This window comes from Stigmatopora nigra, chromosome 3, assembly GCF_051989575.1.
Source record: "Stigmatopora nigra isolate UIUO_SnigA chromosome 3, RoL_Snig_1.1, whole genome shotgun sequence".
Classification (NCBI taxonomy): domain Eukaryota; kingdom Metazoa; phylum Chordata; class Actinopteri; order Syngnathiformes; family Syngnathidae; genus Stigmatopora; species Stigmatopora nigra.
In genome coordinates, this window is record NC_135510.1 from 15344019 (window position 1) to 15363066 (window position 19048).

The following is a 19048-nucleotide window of genomic DNA, read 5'->3' on the forward strand; positions in this document are numbered from 1 at the left end:
GGATCTCCGAGGATATCCAACCCCCCCAAAGTACGCCGTAGACGGCGAAGAGAAAGGAGGCAGGGGAGCGGATGTCGGGCGGCCATTGCGGTTGGGCTACGACAACAACCACTCCGAGCCCCGCTTCCTAGTATCTTTTTGACAAACGCCCGATCCATTGCCCACAATTTTTGGCGTGGATCTGCCTTCTACAGGCGAACTGAGGGAGGGTAAGTAAGAAGACAGTGAGAGGTAAGTGATACATTTCATTCTTGTTAGCATCGGTGAGGCAACAAGAGGTGATGCGATGTTTCCATCGTGGCGGAGTGCTAACAAGTCTGAATATGTCAGTTAAGGTGTCTTGCCTGGGATGGCGGACCAGTGGAGAAGCACTATACAATTTCGTCATACGCAGCTGAGGGTATGATGACTACTAGGCTTTTTGTCAAGTCAATGATGACGACAATGCCTATGTCTGATATATGTACAGCTCAAAATAATGGATCTATCTTGCTGTTTGAAGTATTTCGGGTTAATTAGCAAACAGCTTAAGTGTTCCTTTTGTTTGGCCGTTGAAGTGTCAGACTACCGATTAACTGATGTTCAGTCTAGTGTGTAAGTTTGCAAGAATAAGGAGTCCCACAAACTTGCAGAGGATAAGCAGTCGCCTCAAGAAAAAAATGGATGAACCAGTAAAGCTCAAGTTGCACGATTTGTGACAGCAAGCAATGTTTTCTCTGGAGCAGAGCTGGGTCAAGCAGATTTATTTATCACATGATTTTAACTCTACACCTTGTAACAGAATGCTGAAGTATTATTTGAACTGTTACACATAATTTCATTCTGGACATTTTCAGCATTATTGATCTTTTAGGCTATACTTACAATTTATAAGCAAATAATTTGATATTGTTTTATTGTAAAATTTCTAAATCTGCTTCAGAGAAGTGCTATATCTTCTGTTGCCTGATTTCATTTGTTTACCTTTGGTGGATATCAAAACAAAAGCAGGAAATCCAGCATGCACAGTGTGCGTTTGATCGTGTTCTCACTAGAATGCATTATCTAGAGAGCAGACTAATGGACCTTCAGACCCATGGGGTATATTGAAGTATTTTTATGCCTGTTATTATTGTAATACAAATATGAATAAAAAATGAAATGCTCCCAGTCTTCCTATACTATTGTTTACATGCTGGAAATAAGAGGAATAGCAATAAATACAGAAGTAGAGCGCTTTCAAGTGGTTGTCTGAAAAGTCGTAACAATAAACATTTCATTCATGTCACAAAAAAATCCACTTATCCCTGGGCTGTATAAGTTTGATTTAATAAAGGGACGGCACATATTAATGAAAGTATTCATGTTCATGTTAACGACCATTTCATCTCATCTCATTTTTTTAACCGCTTTATCCTCACAGGGGTCATGGAGGGTGCTGGAGCCTTTCTCAGCTGACTTTGGGCCAGAGGTGGGGGACATCCTGAACTGATAGCCAGCCAATCACAGGGCACGAGGAGACAAACAACCATTCACACTCAGACTCATACCTATGGGCAATTTAGAGGGTCCAATCATCTTAGCATGCCTGTCTTTGGAATGTGGGAGGAAATTGGAGTACCCCGAGAATACCCACACAGGCCCTGAGAGAACATCTACACAGGTGGACCGACCTCAGGACCCCAGAGCTGTGGGGCCGACGCAGTAACCACTCATCTGCCGGGCCGCCCTGACTCACGTCACATTCATAATTATGTCAAACCATTTTTTGTGTGATATTAGGAGTATTGTTTTTTTAATCATCCTTTTTAGCATTAGGTGTGTCACTGGAGAGCTTTGCAGTGAGAAGAAATCTAGAAATCAGTTGCCATAAACCTTGGAGGCTTCAGATAAGTACTAAAAACACAGCAATCCCTTACCAGAATCATAATAGCATAACTGCTCATATGTTTGAATAGCGTTGTTTACAAATTGACCTGCTAATGATATATGATTAGCAGCACACCCACACACAAATAAAGATGATGGTCATATTGAATAATTAGTGTCAGTAACACATTAAGATCATAAAATGCTAGTACAACTCAGATTCCAATAAGGTTGGTATGTTGTGTTATATATGGGAAAAAAATGTTAATTTGCAAAGTAGGTTCAACCTCTATTTGATTTCTTAATTTACTACAAAAATGCCTTATATAATAATCATAAACTTTGAATTTTATGGCACTAACTAATTTAAACAAAATCCCACTGGTGTAAAAACTAATTGGGAAATGACTACAGGTAAACATTAAGGATGTAAACTAACACTGAATCCATATGACTTTCGATCCCATAGGAGGCAATGGATCAAAAACAGATAAAACAGACATCAATATGTAAAGTACATCACCACATTGGCTCGGGATAACTTCAGAAGACTAATGTCACTAAAAACAATTCAGTGCTACATACACAAGAGCAACAAAACTCAATTTTGTAGTGCAAAAGTCATTTATCAAGAACGTCCAGGGATGCCTCTGCATTTTCTGCACTTGAGCTCATCTGAAAAGGGACTCAGTTTGTAGAAAGTGGAAAAGCATTCTGTGGTCTGACGAGTCCACATATTGTAAATAAATGTTTTGGAGAAATACACCGCCATGCAAATTTTTTTTTTTTCTATGGACGTGCCTTCTTATTTAAGCAAGACGATGTCAACCACAAAAAATACAACATAGTAAAAGAGTACTAGACTAGCCTTTTCTGCATTCCCGATTTGTCTCCTAATGAGAATCTGTGGCACGCCATGGAGCGTAAAATACGACAATGGAGACGCTGGGCTGCATTTTAAGCAAGTATGGAAAAGAATTTCAGCTACAAAGCGTCAACGCTTGATATGCTCAGTTATTGAACTTAGTCAAAAGAAAAGGTGATGTAACACAGTGTTAACATGACCCTGTTGCAGTTTTTGTAGGAAATGCATCCGTAAAGTTGTAGGGAGAATTTGTTTAATCCTTAAGCCAAAAACAACTAAATAATTGAAAACAGATTCATATTCTTTATTTTCTGAACTTTTACTGGTCCTTTGAACCAAAAATACAACAACACTTTAAATGTAATTTATATTATATATGATCCTTTTTTTCTTTCATTCATTCATTCATTTTCTGAACCGCTTTATCCTCACTAGAGTCGCGGGGGTGTCCTGGAGCCCATACCAGAATCGGTGGCCAGCCAATCGCAGGGCATGAGGAGATAGACAGCCATTCAGTCTCACACCATACCTATGGGTAATTGAGAGTGTCCAATCAGCCTACCATGCATGTTTTCGGAAGGTGTGAGGAAACCAGAATACCCAGTGAAAACCCACACAGGCCCAGGAAGAAAATAAAAACTCAGCACATTTGGGCCAACTTGGATTTGAACCCAGAATCCCAGAGCTGTGAGGCCGACATGCTAACCACTCAATCCCACTGGACAGCTACCATATATGATCCATGTTTTAAACTGGGGGGGAAAAAATATCACATTGCTTGAAATTCATGGATCAAATATTGTACCCTTTAAGTTGATTTTGAAAATGAAATGTGTTGTCTTTGCAAACTATTTATTTAAATATAGTTTGAATATTATAAGGAGCTGCCCAGTGAGAGAGGATAGTGTGTCCGCACCACATTTCTGAGATTGAGGGTTCGATCTCAGGTAAAGTCCTGTGATGAGTTGGCATCCTCTCCCTGGGCTTGCGCAGGTTTTTTCCAGGTACTCCAGTTTCCACCCATATACCAAAACCATGCATATAGGCTGATTGAAGACTTTAACACTCGAAATAGCCTTTAAGAATGAGTGCGAGTGTGAATGCTTGTCTGTCTCCCTCTGCCCTGTGATTGGCTGGCCACCAATTCGGGGTTTCCTCCACTTGATGCCCAAAGTTGGCTACGATAGGCTCCAACACCATCAACGACCCTTGTGAGGATAAGCGGAAGGGCAAAGGAAACAATAAACATTTCCAAATCATTCTATATTGTGTTTTATTTGGGTAGCGGGTCAGCCTCACAGTTCTGGGGTCCTGGATTCGATCCTCCGTCTGTCCACATACTAAATATTAAAGACATGTCAGTGGTCTTCATCTGAGGAAATAGGTTAGGACAAAAACGTGGAATGTCTGAATGGTCTGAAAATACAAATGAAGACAAAATGGAAATATATTCCATTTCACTTATTCACCACTCCTCAGGGAATGAGACTGATTGAAGTTGTGTTTCTTCTCAACACCACCTTCTGTTCCCGCACGATAAATAGACGGCGCTTCTTCTTTTTCTCAAGATGAGCACCAGGTGTTGGCAACGGAAGCCTTACTACACAGTATATGATGGTGCAAGCAGATGTGTGGCAATCCATTTACTCCTTCATAACATGTCCGGATGGAAAGATTGTCTCACTCCATGGTGTAATTGTTCCATTCTCACCATAACGATAGACCCACGGTATCATTCCAGACAGACATATACGCGCAAGAGCGTCATCACAGACACCCACCCACCCCCACACACATATATACACACACAAAATGCAGAGTACTCATTAATATGGGCAATGTGGATGACCTTGTGATGTTGAGTATGGGCCACCACTGAGGTGGATGTCACTTTAGTGACAACAAGTGTTCAAGTGGCTGCCTCACTGACTTGACACCTGGGCTGTGTTGCAAACATCCCATCTCGCTGCCATGCACGGTTGGTGAGTATGTTTGGGGTGGGCGACGAAAGGGGACTTACACGAGCAATAGGAGATGGCAGTTGGCAGCTTGTTGCAATGACCCCGCCAGCATCACACATAGAGACGTGACACACACTCAAGGGCATCTGCTAACGCGAGATCTTCAAACTCTATCAAACGGATCAATAGAATTCCTCGGGTGAATGCAAGAGAAATATTCAACTCACCTTTGCTGCTATCTTCTGCTCTGTTGAGATGCATGACTCCTCTCAGCGTGTCCTCATTTAGGCTGATTTTTGCAGCAAAGATGAGCTCTTCGCTCCCAAAAGAGTGTCTGAGCTAAACTCTCATTCCAGTTCTCAGCGTGTTGTTGTCCTTTTTATTGCCTAGCTCGCCTGGCACGCACGGACGCGCCCGCACTTGTGCGTCCTCCTCCCTCAGGTAGTCTAGGTGATGTGGGGTGTCTGCGTGTATTTTGGGCTCTCTCACTCACTACCCCCACCCCACCCCACTCCGTCCGCCTCTCTTTCCCCAGCCCGGAGTGGCTCTCGGGGGGCGATTGTGAGGGTTGGAGGGAGGAGGATCTGACAGGCAGACGGACGGATGGACGGGCGGGGTGATGTGAAGAAAGTCGGGGAGGAGGTCGAGGATAAGGCGACGGGCGACAGGATGCGTGCGCCTTGGCGTTGCTCCTTTATTCTCACCACACCGCACCACATTCTCATGCGCCATCCCACACCAAAGGAATATCTCGCACCCTGGAATAGAAAATTCAACGTGACTCTCTAGTCTAGATCAACGCATCATTTGATGACACAGGTTGTTAAAGTCAAGGGAAAAAGCCTTGGCGATTTCGGAACATGTTGCTTTCTATTAAAGCCGAAAAGACGGGCTAATGCATTAAAATGGTTTCATGCAGAAGGAGATGAAGGTGCTTTATTATTTTTGTATATTAGAAATGATTCGCGGTTGTATTCTGTCTTCGTCGGGATTTACCATTTGTGCGCCCCGATGTCGTTTACGCACAAAAACAAAGCGTTTTGACGCGCTCATTGAAGTTCTGTCCTAAACTCAGATCATCCTTACAACAAAGACGTCAAATTCATTTAAACTTGGAGGACTGGTATGTTTCAGTGCCATCTACGGCGCATGACGTCTAATTCCTTTTGACTGGGAGGTTTGGCTGCCATTATTTGCTTCAATTCTCTCCTAGTCAAAGTCGAGTAGACGTCAAGAACCGTCAATGGCTGTTAACTGTGTCTCGTGACCAAATCGCCGGCCGTACGTCAGAATCACCACGTATTACAAATATAGCCCTGTCCTATCAATAATGCAACATATTAACTCTCTGTTCACGTTCGCAAGTGGCGTGTTTTAACGCAGGGTAGCAGCGCCCTCTAGTGTCTAAATGGAGACAATAACAGTCACCAGACATGGCTGTTTAATTTTATATCAGCAATCGTGTCATCAAAGTCATCAACGATATACTACTGATATAATATTCCGTGTTCAATCGGTCATTGGATTCAGACTCATTTCATATTTGAATTCCAGCATTTAACGTTAAAATTATAGAATCTATCAATATTTTACTTTAACAATTGATATGATAAAGAAAAAAAAATGAAAACAATACGTTTTATTGCCCTAATGATCCTCTGTAAATGTTTTAATATATAAATGTATGCATACCGGTGCCGGTGAGCCGGGTTACATAAACATTTAATATGATTTTACGAGTGAAGCATTAAGTACTATTATTTAAAAAACAGCATTGTAATATTGCTTGATATTGTTTTAACCACCAGGCGAAAATATATTTCGGCTTTAACTACTGACGACTATAAAAACAATAAATAATATCGTCTTTTTAATGCTCCTTGCAATGACTTTCCATCGTTTTGCTAAACTTTGTCCAGCAGATGGCAGTATTTGGTAAGAAATAAAAAGATGTGGCCTGATAAGAATATGTTTTGCTATTCTGTTTTTAATCTTGAGATTTAAATCGGATACAACAAGGTGTCCATCCTTAACATACAACGGGGAAGACAGTAGTTTAAAGTCAGACAGAACCGTTAGATCTAAAAACTAGAAATTTTATAACATGGCCCTGGTGTTTTTAATATTCGAGTATGAACAGATTTTTTTTTAAACATATTTCTCTTTAATATTTAAAATTTAATTCCAGAACTGAGCTTGATTCACTGTTTTCTTCTTATTCTGCATTACTGAAATGGTTATTCTAACAGGGTGGTGTGTATGTAGTGGGACACATTTCCTTTAAAAATAATCTATTTACTCATTCTCTGGTGCACTTATCCCCACGAGGGTGTTGGGGGTGCTGGAGCCAATCCCAGCCAACTTTGGCTATTAGGCAGGGAATACCATGAATTGGTTGCCAACCAATTGCAAGGCAAAATGAGACAAACATTCATACTCACACACATACCAAAGGACAATATTAAGGGTTCAACCAGGTATAGCAGGCATGTTTTTGAGATGAGATGAATAAGTTACCCGTAGAAACCCCCCGCATGTACAAGTAGAATATGTAAAGTTGTTTTAACCTTGTTCTCAGAACTGTGAGGTGGATTTGCAAACCCCACGATCACAGTACTGCTGAAAATTATTCTTCATTAAAGTTCTACACAGTTTACACAGTTCTACACGCTAATGTAAAAGACACTGTTTAAATCAACAGTGACAAAACTGCAAAGTGCAACATATTGTAGGCGGGCCCTATTCAATGATATTTACAGAATTTGCCACGGCATATGAAAATTGATCAGTGGGCCACAAGGCCACTGTTTCACCCAGGGCAGTATTTTGGTGCTACGTCTTTCACCCGGGCGGCTCAGCGGCTAAGTAGTTTGCGCGTTGACCTCACAATTCTGGGGTCGAGGTTTCGAATCCACGTCAGTCCTCACTGTGTGGAGTTTGCATGTTCACAGCTTTCTCCAGCTACTCCAGTTTCCTCCCACATCCCAAAAACATGCATGTAAGCTGGTTGAATACTCTAAATTGCCCCTAATATTGAATGTGACAGTGAAGATGGCGGCGCCAATGCATGCAGCAGGTTTGAGCTCTCCTTACCTTCAACATTCACAATGGACTAAAGATAGCAATTAGCTAGCATGTCGGCCTCACAGCTTTGGGGTCCTGGGTCCAAATCCAGGTGACATCCATCTGTGTAAAGTTTGCATGTTCTCACTGGGCCTACGTAGGTTTCCTCTGGGTATTCCGGTTTCCTCCCACATTCCCAGATTTGGATATGGTGTGTGGAAAGTAAATTCATTGTTAAACTGCCTTTAAATCTGATGACTGGCATTTAAAATTCATTACAATCCTGCTGGGGATTTTCCACCCCCTGACCAGGGGTGGCCAAGTCCAGTCCTCAAGAGCCCCTATCCAGTCTGTTTTGGATGTCTTCCTCCTCCACCAACACATCGGAATGAAATCATCAGGATTGTTATGAAGCTTCTAGACAGATGGCTAATGAGTTGATCATTAGATTCAGGCGTGGTAGAGGAGGGAAATATGGAAAACAGACTGGATACGGGCTCTTGAGAACCAGACATGGCCACCCCTGCTTTAAACATTCCTATTGGAATCATTAGGCTTGAGCCAGGTGTGGGCAAACTGGTCCTCGAAGGCCACTGTGCATGCCGGTTTTATTTCCAACCGATCCAGCATTTGACCAATGAGATTTCGGTAGAAAACAAGAAGCACCTGACTGCAATCCACTGATTGCACTTGTAATCAATCAAATCAAAAGCGTGTATTTTCATCATACATAGTTGCCTATGACGAAATTGGTGGTGCTACTTCACAAAGTGTGTTTTGAATAAGTAATTTGAAATATAAAAAGTCACGTCCGGGAAAGGTACATCCTAAAACATTGCACAATGTTTTACTTAATGTAAAATGTGAGATTGGTGGAAAAACTGTCCTCTTTGTGGAATGAAATGAAAACCCACACTCACTGTAGCCTTTTGTGGAATAGTTTGGTAAAGCCAAGGGTGTAAGACTTGGGTTGGTTTGCGGGCCGCTTTAACGTCAACTTGATTTCATGTGGTCCGGACCATTTTAGAAATAACATTTAGATTTTTTTTTTTTACATAAATGGATTAAAAGAACTGGATTAAAAGCCCTGAACATTCCGTTTTTTTATAGAACTAAAACAATGTTTATTTTAGCTTTTTTAAATATATTTTTAGATTTTACAAAAGGATTTTTGAATTAAAAACTGAAAAAATTATTTAGAAATAACAATGATTGATTTCAAGGGGGAAAATTAGGAAATTTAATATACATCGGACTATTTTACAAATAATATTTAGAATTTTTCTTAAATGGATTAAAAGAACTGGATTAAAATCCCTGAATATTCATTTTTTATAGATCTAAAACAATGTTTATTTTAGCTTTTTTTAAATATATTTTTAGATTTTACATGATTTTTTAACCAAAAGCAGAAATGATTTATTAAAAATTACAATTATTGATTTCAAAGGGGGAAAATCGGGAAATGTAATATACATCTATACTCTTCATTTTAATTTGATCCTAAAACAGAAAGTCGGCACTTATGATTGACTCTCCCGGCCCACACAAAATGATGCGGTGGGCCAGATTTAGCCCCCGGGCCGCCACTTTGACACATGCAGGTTAAGCCATCTTTCCTCTTTTTTTTCAATGTATTTTTACTTTTTTATTTATTTTTATTTTTCCATAGATAGATAATGATAATCATGTCAGGGCACCCGTGCAGCTCTCCAGACAGCCGCAGTGGGTTGCTATGATATTATGCTGGTTTCGGGGCGCCGCTACCGTCACACTCGGTACGCTTTCTGTCGCCGAGACAAGCAAGCGGACGGATGTTCGGCCTGCCAGCGGCACCAGCTCACGCTGCTTTCCCCCACACGTCGCCCACCATTAGCCAGGTAAGACTGACTTTTGATAAGATAGGACGTGCGTGAAGAGTTGTAATGTCGAGGAGCTCTCGTCGATGGAGCCATCGGCGTGTGTCCTCCTGGGCAACCCGATAGGGATGCTGATCGGATGGATGAGTGTTGTGCATCAGTGCTAACAATAGGGCGGCTCGCCTCGCCTTTGCCATCAAACAGCCGTTTAACTCTTGTAAATGGTGCTTTTAAATGCGCATTCTCGGGTAAACGGGTGGTTTGTTTACTACCGTCCTGGTGGATATCGCAATGATGACTCTTTTTTTCTCTCTCTTATTCCTTATATTTTAATTAAACGATTCATGCGCGAGTTTCTTCCCGTCATGAGTCCATAAACCTCTCTCCATCATCATTTTATCTTTCACACACTTCACTAACAGCTTTTTTAATAAATAGGTAGATAGACATACTTGTTGGTAAGTTGTGTTTCTTTACCTTTTATGTTCTTTACAAATAGAAATACTATACTATATTCACCAGTGCTGTTAGTGTGACTCAGTGTCAGTCCCCATGGGAACATTCTGTATAGGGATGACAGGTTCTTGCTGGCCTGTTTTTTTTTTTTTACATTTTTTTCATCTTTATTGTTCTGATGGTTGGAGGCACATAGCCCGTTTGCATCATGAGATGTGACGTCCATAGTGTTCGTCTTCGTCTTCCTTGCCAGAGCCTGCCCCCGACCATCTGTGTGATAACTGTGAATGAGAAGAAAAAAAACGGCTTACAATATCATATCATCATTTACATCTGTTTCATCTGTGTGTTTTTAACCTTTTTGAGTCAAAGGAACAATTTTATATTTAAAAAAAAATACAATGGAACACCACTAGCAGAAATGTAATAATAAATCGCTGGAGATTTCATGTACAATATAAAATCATGTGCTGAATAGAAATAAAATAAAATAAAACACAAATAAAAACATATTTCAGCCATATTTTTACTCATTCATCATGTCAAATGATAGAAAAGATAGAGAGCCGTTATCCCGGCCGAAATCAAAGTCCTTCCTCACAAGGCCACCATTCCGAATAGTGTAGGAATCATGGCATCACTGTTGGTTCACCAAAGCAAATCCATATCAAAGATAGCTTTCCCTATGTTGTCTCACACCAGAAACCTTCTGCAAAGAAACCATATCTGGCTTTCTTTTGATACCTATCATACATGGACCTTCCTCTAGGTCGCAAATCTGTCCCCTGTGCAATTCTGAGTTAGCAGATATTCCTTTTAAAAACTCCCTACATTGCTTTTATCCTTTTAGTGTTGATGGCAATTAGCCACTGGCCAAAACGCCATTCTCACCTCCACTTGACACATATAATAGAATGCTATTAATATATACCTATTGCTGCCTACTGATATGGAAGAATTGTTATTCACCTGACCATTGGACATTTTATAAATTGATAAAAGCAAAGGCTTTATAACCGAAATATACTTTTAAACAGCTATGTAATAATACGTTTTAATTTAAGCCACAGAGAGTTTTTCTTTGCCTGTGTTTTGTATGCAATGAGTTGGTTCCGCCTGTTAAAAAGTGGCAGTACGAATCAAGGCCAAAACCTCTGACACAAATTACTTATCAGGATCATTAACGAGAAAACGAGAGGAAACGTGAACAGAAAAGGAAAGTATGAGCGTTGAACATTGTTAATAATTCAGCAAGTTTATGTGTGCTCACTTTGTTCAAAATTGTACAAATTGTTCAAACTATACAATAAATACGCTGTTTGAGGTACCTTATTTGCCGTCTGTTGTAATCTTCAAGTGGAACGCACATTTTTTATTTGTTTTTCTGTAATAGCATAAAACTGTGCTCTCATATGTTGATTCCGTTTTTGGAGTGGAGGTGTTTATCCACACTCTCAAGTGTGCAATTATTTTTTTTTAGAAGTGAAATACCTTTCTAACTTAAGTAATGCTCAGCAATCTTTTGAAATAATTCATTTAATAGTATTGTTATAATTGTATTTACTTGGCTATTCAATTTACTGGAGCAGTTGCAAATTTATTAGTGGTTTTAAATACTAATTCCTATGTTTTTCAGTCCTAAATGTAAGCTTTTGTACATAGAATAGGTCACTAAGTCCAGAGCTTGAGGGCTTCTAATCAAGCATGTTTTCCACGCTTTTCACCTCTAACACACCTGATTCACATGAACAACTCAACAGCAAGCTCAGCAGGAGCCAGGCAATTATTATTTGATTCAAGTCAGCACCATTTTGGCGCTATTAGCATTAAAAAAAATATGAATCATAAGTAAGATGGTTGTAAAGGAAGGAGGAAAAGATTAGATCATTTTTCAACAGGACAAGTTGGTCACAAAGCAAAAAAAAGTTAGGCAGCAGAGCATAAGAAAGAAAGAATATCAAGTAGTAAACCTACATTGCTAGACTTAAAAACAGTCCTACATGTATAAATGTGTTTAGTTTCATCTAACATGACAATAATCATGGTTAAATTAAATTTAAGTTGAATATATGTGATTTGACTCATGCATTGGTTGTAAACATAAGATAGAATGACTACGGCAATTTAAAATGCAAAGAGTTGAACAATTTACGTATACTTCTAGTCCAGGGGTCGGCAAATTTTTTGACTTGGATACTAAAATTTGACAGAGGGGCTGGGCCAGAAGCATTTGGACACGCAATGTATTTTATCAAACCTGAGGATTGAAATGTAAGAAAAAAGACACGATTGAAGGTGAAAATGTATTTTCAAATTTACTTTGAACATTAAGAACTAAAGTATACACTAGTCCGCCATCTATTGGTGAAACGATGGTATTGCATGGGAAATGGAAATGAATGAGGTCATTTTTACTATAATTTGGACAATGCCGACGGGCCGGATTAAAAAGCCTACCGGGCGGGCCATAATGGCCCGCGAGCCGTAGTTTGCCCGTGTATGGTCTAGTAGTCTTTCAATACTTTTTCATTTTCCCTGACTGAATCTTGGATTCGATTGGATTGGAATTTTATTGTTATCTTGATCAGTGATTGTGGAATACTCCTGTTAAAGTGTATTTTGCATATGTACAAAGGTTTACATCCCCATAGAAAGACAATCTTTGCTCTGATTTGATGGAAACCTCATCCTTTTAAACACCAATAAACACCTTAAACTTTAGTCACATTTAAGAATTCCAATATAGAACCTGTGACTTCACTGGGCATTGATTTAAATTGTGGCATGTGGGTGAAATTATAGAACTGAAATATAATGTGATTAAAAATCAAAAAAAAGCAAAAAACAAAGCAAAACTATGCTGTCCATGGAGAGAGCACAAACACGCCAATAGATAGTAAAACGCCTCCACAGAGCTTTCAGCAACACTTGACTATGGAGGATGTACACATGTTGACATGCTCTTGTATGGTGAGTGGGTTGCCAGGTTGTATACTGCATCATGTTCCCATTGGGACCCTACACATCTACCTACCTTTTCTACCATTAGTGTGCCCCACTTCCTTTCAATCAGTCCTTTGAGAATGTCTCACTCCCCTGCTTAGTCGATAGTTTTCTATATAGCACCTGCACTCAAGGACAAACACCTTCGCCGCAGGCAGCAGGGATTTTATTCATACTGCAGCGAGAGGATACTAAATTGGACTCCTGGCACAGAGGCAAAATTGTGTAATGAGAGCCAATCCTGCCGTAATGATGAGACATTATCAACTATTTGTAAACAAAATCAATGAGCTGAAGTCTGATTAGGAAGAAGTCATTGATTGAACTTTTGCATTGTAACTGGCAATCTAGAATGCCCTGCATTTTAGGAATGTACACATTAATGGGAATAACTAAATCAAGCAAGCACATGTAGATGTGTCTGAATTTGATATTTCTCTACATGGCAATATCACAATTACATTGGCTTAGTCTTTTAATGCAACATTCTGCTGAAATCCTAAACTACTCAAGTCAGCTTTTTCCTCCCAAAGCTCTTCAAAAGTAACTGAGCAATCCCTTGAACTACTTAGCAATATGTACTTCTTGCTTCCGTCTTCTTATTTGCCTGTTGAATTGAGATTATTCTTCTGGCCAACTCTTACCATTAGTCTGAAGATAAGTGCTTTTGCTGTTTTTAATTAAAAATATTCTACTCTAGAATATTATTATTAGTTATTATTACAAGCAGGTATGAACAAAGAACAAGCAGCAATCAAGGTCAGATTATGTAGATACATCAAGAAAATGGCTCTTGTGTTTGTTGAACTGCTTATTTTTTACACTCCTTAATATAATTCATATTCAAATACTGTGTTGTATGATTCATTCAATACAGAAGCAGCTGTTATACAAGTGAAAAGGCAATGATAAACCAACCTAAGGAGACTAAATAAACTAAAATGATATAAATAAACTTAATTAATCACAAGTTAAGGGTTTTTTTCAGCTTACTGGCTGTTTATTAGAAGAAACTGCTATTTTCACATGTGAATTTTAATTTTTCAACTGACTTTGTAGAAATCCCGTCAATATTTAAACTTCATATTGCACTTCATTATTAATAATGGCTTCTTAGTCCTTCCTAGTCTTTGCTTTGAAAACCAAGAGGGTGAGAGGAGTCAGCCTCCGGAATTCATTTGTCGCTTATTATAATTGCTACACTCCTCAAGCCACACGGGGCTTGCATTTTCAGGAAATCAATGGCAAGGCTCTGACAACTCAAAGTTTGAAGAGCTACAGTGTGTCCCCCAAACCAATCAGTGGTAGCGGGATGTTGAAAAGTGCACATTTCAGCACCAATTTTAACCTCAACAGACATTTCTTTATTCTCTAAAGATCAACTACAAGTATTTGAGATGGAAATTATAAGGCCAGAAACATACCATGCACGCCTCAATCTCGTCATTAGCAAAATGTTCAAATCAAACTAACAATAGGAGTTTGCTGTTGATGTTTTTAAAAAAAAAAAACTGTAATCATTGAGTATGCGCATAACTGAAGACCCATTAATTCATTTCATGTCGCGGGGGGTGCTTAAACTATCCCAACTCGTATTAGGGCACGAGGTTGGGGACACCCTGAACCGGTGGCCAGCCGATCACAAGGCATAACTGTAGATTCATATTTTATTTTGGCTGCATATCCCATAGCTGGTTGGTAATTCAACATTCATTGAACGACAGAATTAGTATATTCCTAAAGATCAAATAAATGGGGACTCTCTCGATAACTGTAGTCTTAGGTCATGACAAACTCAGTATTTATGTTTAAAGACCCCTTTTTCAGCAACAGTGAATAAATTTAAAATAATTCAATTTAAAAAAAAAATGGGACTGTAGGTGTCTACAAATTCTAATTCAAAACACATAGCCACAAAATGTAGTGCAGGAGTTGTTCTTGAGCATTTGTTTTTATAATTACCAAACAAAATACCATAATAGCCAACATTAAAAATATTGATGCAAATAGGACTGTTACTGTATGCATGCATGTACATCTATGTGTATGTATAAATGTGCTTATATATGTATGTGTATGTATATGTATTTCAGCAACACACTTATTTTTTAATATATTTATTCATGTATTTATTTATTAACTTTACTTACGCTCTTGCTACTGTGGAAACGAAATTTCCCGAATACGGGGTCAATAAAGTCATCTAATCCAAGCCAATTAGTAAAAATTAAAATGAACTTTTATTACCATATAGTAATAATCTTGTAAGACATAGTAGCATAATGCATATTAATAATAAATATAACATTTATCCTGGGAAAACAGTGAGCCTATGTAACCGATGTAAACTAGCTTTTGTCATTGCGTGAATGCATTAAACCATTTCCCTGTACAATTCCTCTTATTATCTAATTAGTATTTCCTTAGCTTTGCAGTATAATTCAAACAGTACCCAGCCTATCGCAGAAATAAAGTATCTCTGGTCTCGATTTATGTTATTTATTATATATATTCTTTCATTTTTCAGGAATTTATGCAACTAGGAAACTAAACCTCTTTTTTGGATTGGATTGGATTGGATTAGATAACTTTATTCATCCCGTAGTCGGGAAATTTCTTTGTTGCAATAGGAAGAGGGTGAGGATGCAGGAATAGGAAAGGCATTATACACAAATGGGTACTTAATAGTAAGTTAATAAATAAATAAATGAATAAATATATAAATAGGTAACTGTGTTGGTGAGATATATATATATATATATACATACACATACATATATATACAAGCACATCTACACTGTATTTTGTGTGGTATTTTTATGTCCCAAGTCACCAAGCCTTTATACGAGATGATAGACAGTAAATGAAGGTCAGCGGCGTGGTTTTAGAGCCTAGTGACAGTCGGGTGATGAAAGAAGATTCATATGACAGATTTAATAATCCTGATCTCTGTCATCACTTGTGCTTTTGCTGGCTCAGTTTGGTGGGACAGACCTTATGATGCATTTCACATCTACAGCCCTTGTTCTTTCTTTCCTTCATAACCTCTGTAACCCCCCTTAGAGAGTTTAAATTAGTACTCAGCAACCATGATGACTGAGCTACCCAATTGATATCATTAACACTTATATATTTCTTCTCTGATTTGAACTAGGACTAAATAAATAAGTTCTACTTTTCATAATGAGTCATTCTTATGTACAATACAGTGAAATGCATTTTTTAAAAGGTTACCAATTGTGGTGAATTTTGAACAATAGTCAAAAGAAATTATGATTGCATGCATGCCACAAAACTGGATGATTCTGATTTTTTTTTGGACCAGCCATCATGTATAAATGGTAGATTTTACATTTTATATTATATATACACATATATATGTGTATGTGTATGTGTATAAATGAATGAAGTTGCCAAAGTTTTTCTTTGAGATTTGAACCAGACCAAGCACTATCAAAAATTTGGATGTTGTCCCCTAAAAGAAAAAACTGAAACGTGCTATTATTAAATCGCAAGCTTTCTGATTTGTGCAGTTTTAACAAAATATTGTGAGAGAGGTTTCCCCAAAGAACCCTTATAAAAGCTTTGAAGAATAGATAACATTGCAAATTTATCTCTTCTGACAAAAGGCACTTGCTGCTGTGATTATTGTTGTCTTGTCTTTCCAAACTTACATCTGGACAGATTCCCTAACCTCATTAACATACCTTTATAGTTGATACAATGGGTTTTTTTTCTTTTCTTCTGTATCTCAGAAGCAAACCGTCTAGGGGGGAAAACGTTGTTAGATTTCACAATCTGACATAACACAAAGTCAATGTTACGTTCTCAGGTATAAAGGAGCACTATGTTACATTCACACTTCAATTATTCATTAAATGTCCCAAATATTTCAATAGCAATGAAAGAAACATGTTTTTTGGAAGTCGGTGTAACTCAGTTCTCGATGGTTAAAAACTTCCTTATTTTAAAAGTCGATTGTTAACCTACAAATCTTGTTTTGATTCTGTGTTTATCACGAATTTCTCGGCCTACATATATCAGTAATATCGCTTGCACTTACACAGTCAGAATTGTCAATGTTTTCTATCATTCATTCATCTCTAACGGTTGCTGAGGTTTCTAGAACCTATCCCAGCAGTTCAAATTTAGCATGAGGTATGGAAGATGAATGAATGAATGAATATATATCGCCCCACCCCCGCAAAAGGTAAAATGTCATCTTTTTATAATACCACTCAGCCCTAAGTGTCATTCTCCAATCAAACCATGAATGTGTCTTCATCCTTCGGTGGAAAATGAATACAAGTAGCGCTTTTGTTGGTGACGCTATCACCACCAGCCAGCTGAGCTGCATAGGTGCAATTGTAGAGACAGGAGGACTGCTCGAGAAACCAGAGGAGCCACACCACAAGTGGCAGATGAACACAAAAGAGCTTTCATTTTGTTTATCAGTCCAGCACAATGTTGACATTTTACTCATGTGTGTGTCTGTCTGTCTGTGTGTGTGTGTGTGTGTGTGTGTGTGTGTGTGTGTGTGTGTGTGTGTGTGTGTGTGTGTGTGTGTGGGTCGGCTTGACTGCTGTGTATTGATAATGACGAGATTGGAAAAAAATGAAGTGAGCCCATTACCAATTCACCTCCAATTAAAAGAGCAGAAATTACATCCTGGTCCAGCTTATATCTGACATTTGATATTTGATGTGATTTTTTTTTAAAGTGAATTGTGCTGTCAGAATTGGAAATAATAACAAATATTTATTACTAATGGGGAAACAGATAAATATATACTCATGTTCATTAATAGAGATTGACCATTATGGGGTTTTCAGGACCGATACCGATTATTAGTAGTAAGAAGAAGCCGATAACCGACATTTGGAGCAGTAAGAGTAAAAACTGGTTTTAAAAAAAATAATAATAATGCAATCACTGAACTTCATTTAACTTTATTAAATTGCGCAAAAAAAATACAATAAATAAAATACATTTTCAATATAACTGAACTAATTGAAATTTGTTATAACTTAAAACGGAGTGTCTTTTTATATGTTGCGTCCTGGTATGTACTGGTGCGTCCTGCCACAATTCCATGAAATTGTATTTTTACCTTTCATATTTTCTAAAACTCAGCTAGACTAATTGCTCAATGAAACCATATAAATTAGGGCTTTTCTGATCAAGTATTTATTATAAGTCAACCTAAGATTCATTCCCCAAAACAGCATCGGTTCTTGGCCATATATTTATTTCCCCTAAATGACTGTTTAGTGTTGTTTTTATATTCAATCAATCTCCTCAGAAAATAATTCACAATTTATCAATCAAATCAACATCAGCAGTTTCTCATGGTAGTTTATATGCTTTATAACATCTCATCCGACCCTGATTTACCCGGTCTAAGCAACGAAACAAAACAAAAACAACAACAAAATCTTTCTTACTGTGGTGAAATATGACAAAACTAGCGTTACTAATAGCTTAGGCAGCAACGGAGAACCTGTTCAAATCCCTCAAAAGGTCAAGAAGCCACTAGAAAAGGAGCTCCAAGGACAAAATAACAGTTTTGGTTTCTCTTCCTCGGACTACCTTCTTGGCAAAAAGCTCTTAATTTTTCCCTCCCTGGGTAATATCTTTCCAAATTGAAAGAAGAAACGTTTGTTCTTCACAGTGAACATCGCATGTGTCCGAACTGGCAGAAATGGTTTATGTCAGTGCAAAGTCCTTGCTTGAATAATGCATTTTTATTCTCACCAAGATCCCTTTGGATAATTAGCTTAGACCCTTTTTAGAGGATTGTGCGAAACAAAACATGAGTTGCTGTAGAAACGGTCAAGGGTGTAATTGTGCTTGAGGTGCCAAGATGGATGTTATTGGCAGGCACAATGAGATGGGAGCATGAAATGGGTTTCTTTGGTCCTGTGCCATTTCTGCTGCTAACAAACTCACAGTTTTCCTCCTATTCCTACTTCCTGCAATGCTCTTTTTTCGTC

At 38.4% G+C, this 19048-nt stretch overlaps 2 protein-coding genes across 5 annotated transcripts in view; one reads left to right on the forward strand and one right to left on the reverse strand.

Annotated features, from left to right (window-relative positions):
* syt7b (synaptotagmin VIIb) overlaps positions 1-5428 on the reverse strand; it is a 62099-nt gene extending 56671 nt beyond the window's left edge. For all 3 annotated transcript variants that reach the window (XM_077713786.1, XM_077713785.1, XM_077713787.1), the window contains exon 1: positions 4902-5428. In XM_077713786.1, the coding sequence (XP_077569912.1) occupies positions 4902-4935 (34 nt within the window). In that variant the 5' untranslated portion in view covers positions 4936-5428. The remainder of the gene's footprint in view (positions 1-4901) is intronic.
* A 4025-nt stretch (positions 5429-9453) lies between these two features.
* The window catches only part of apba2b (amyloid beta (A4) precursor protein-binding, family A, member 2b), a 33699-nt gene continuing 24104 nt past the window's right edge, over positions 9454-19048 (forward strand). For both annotated transcript variants that reach the window (XM_077712863.1, XM_077712864.1), the window contains exon 1: positions 9454-9617. The gene's annotated coding sequence lies outside the window, so the exon portion shown is untranslated. The remainder of the gene's footprint in view (positions 9618-19048) is intronic.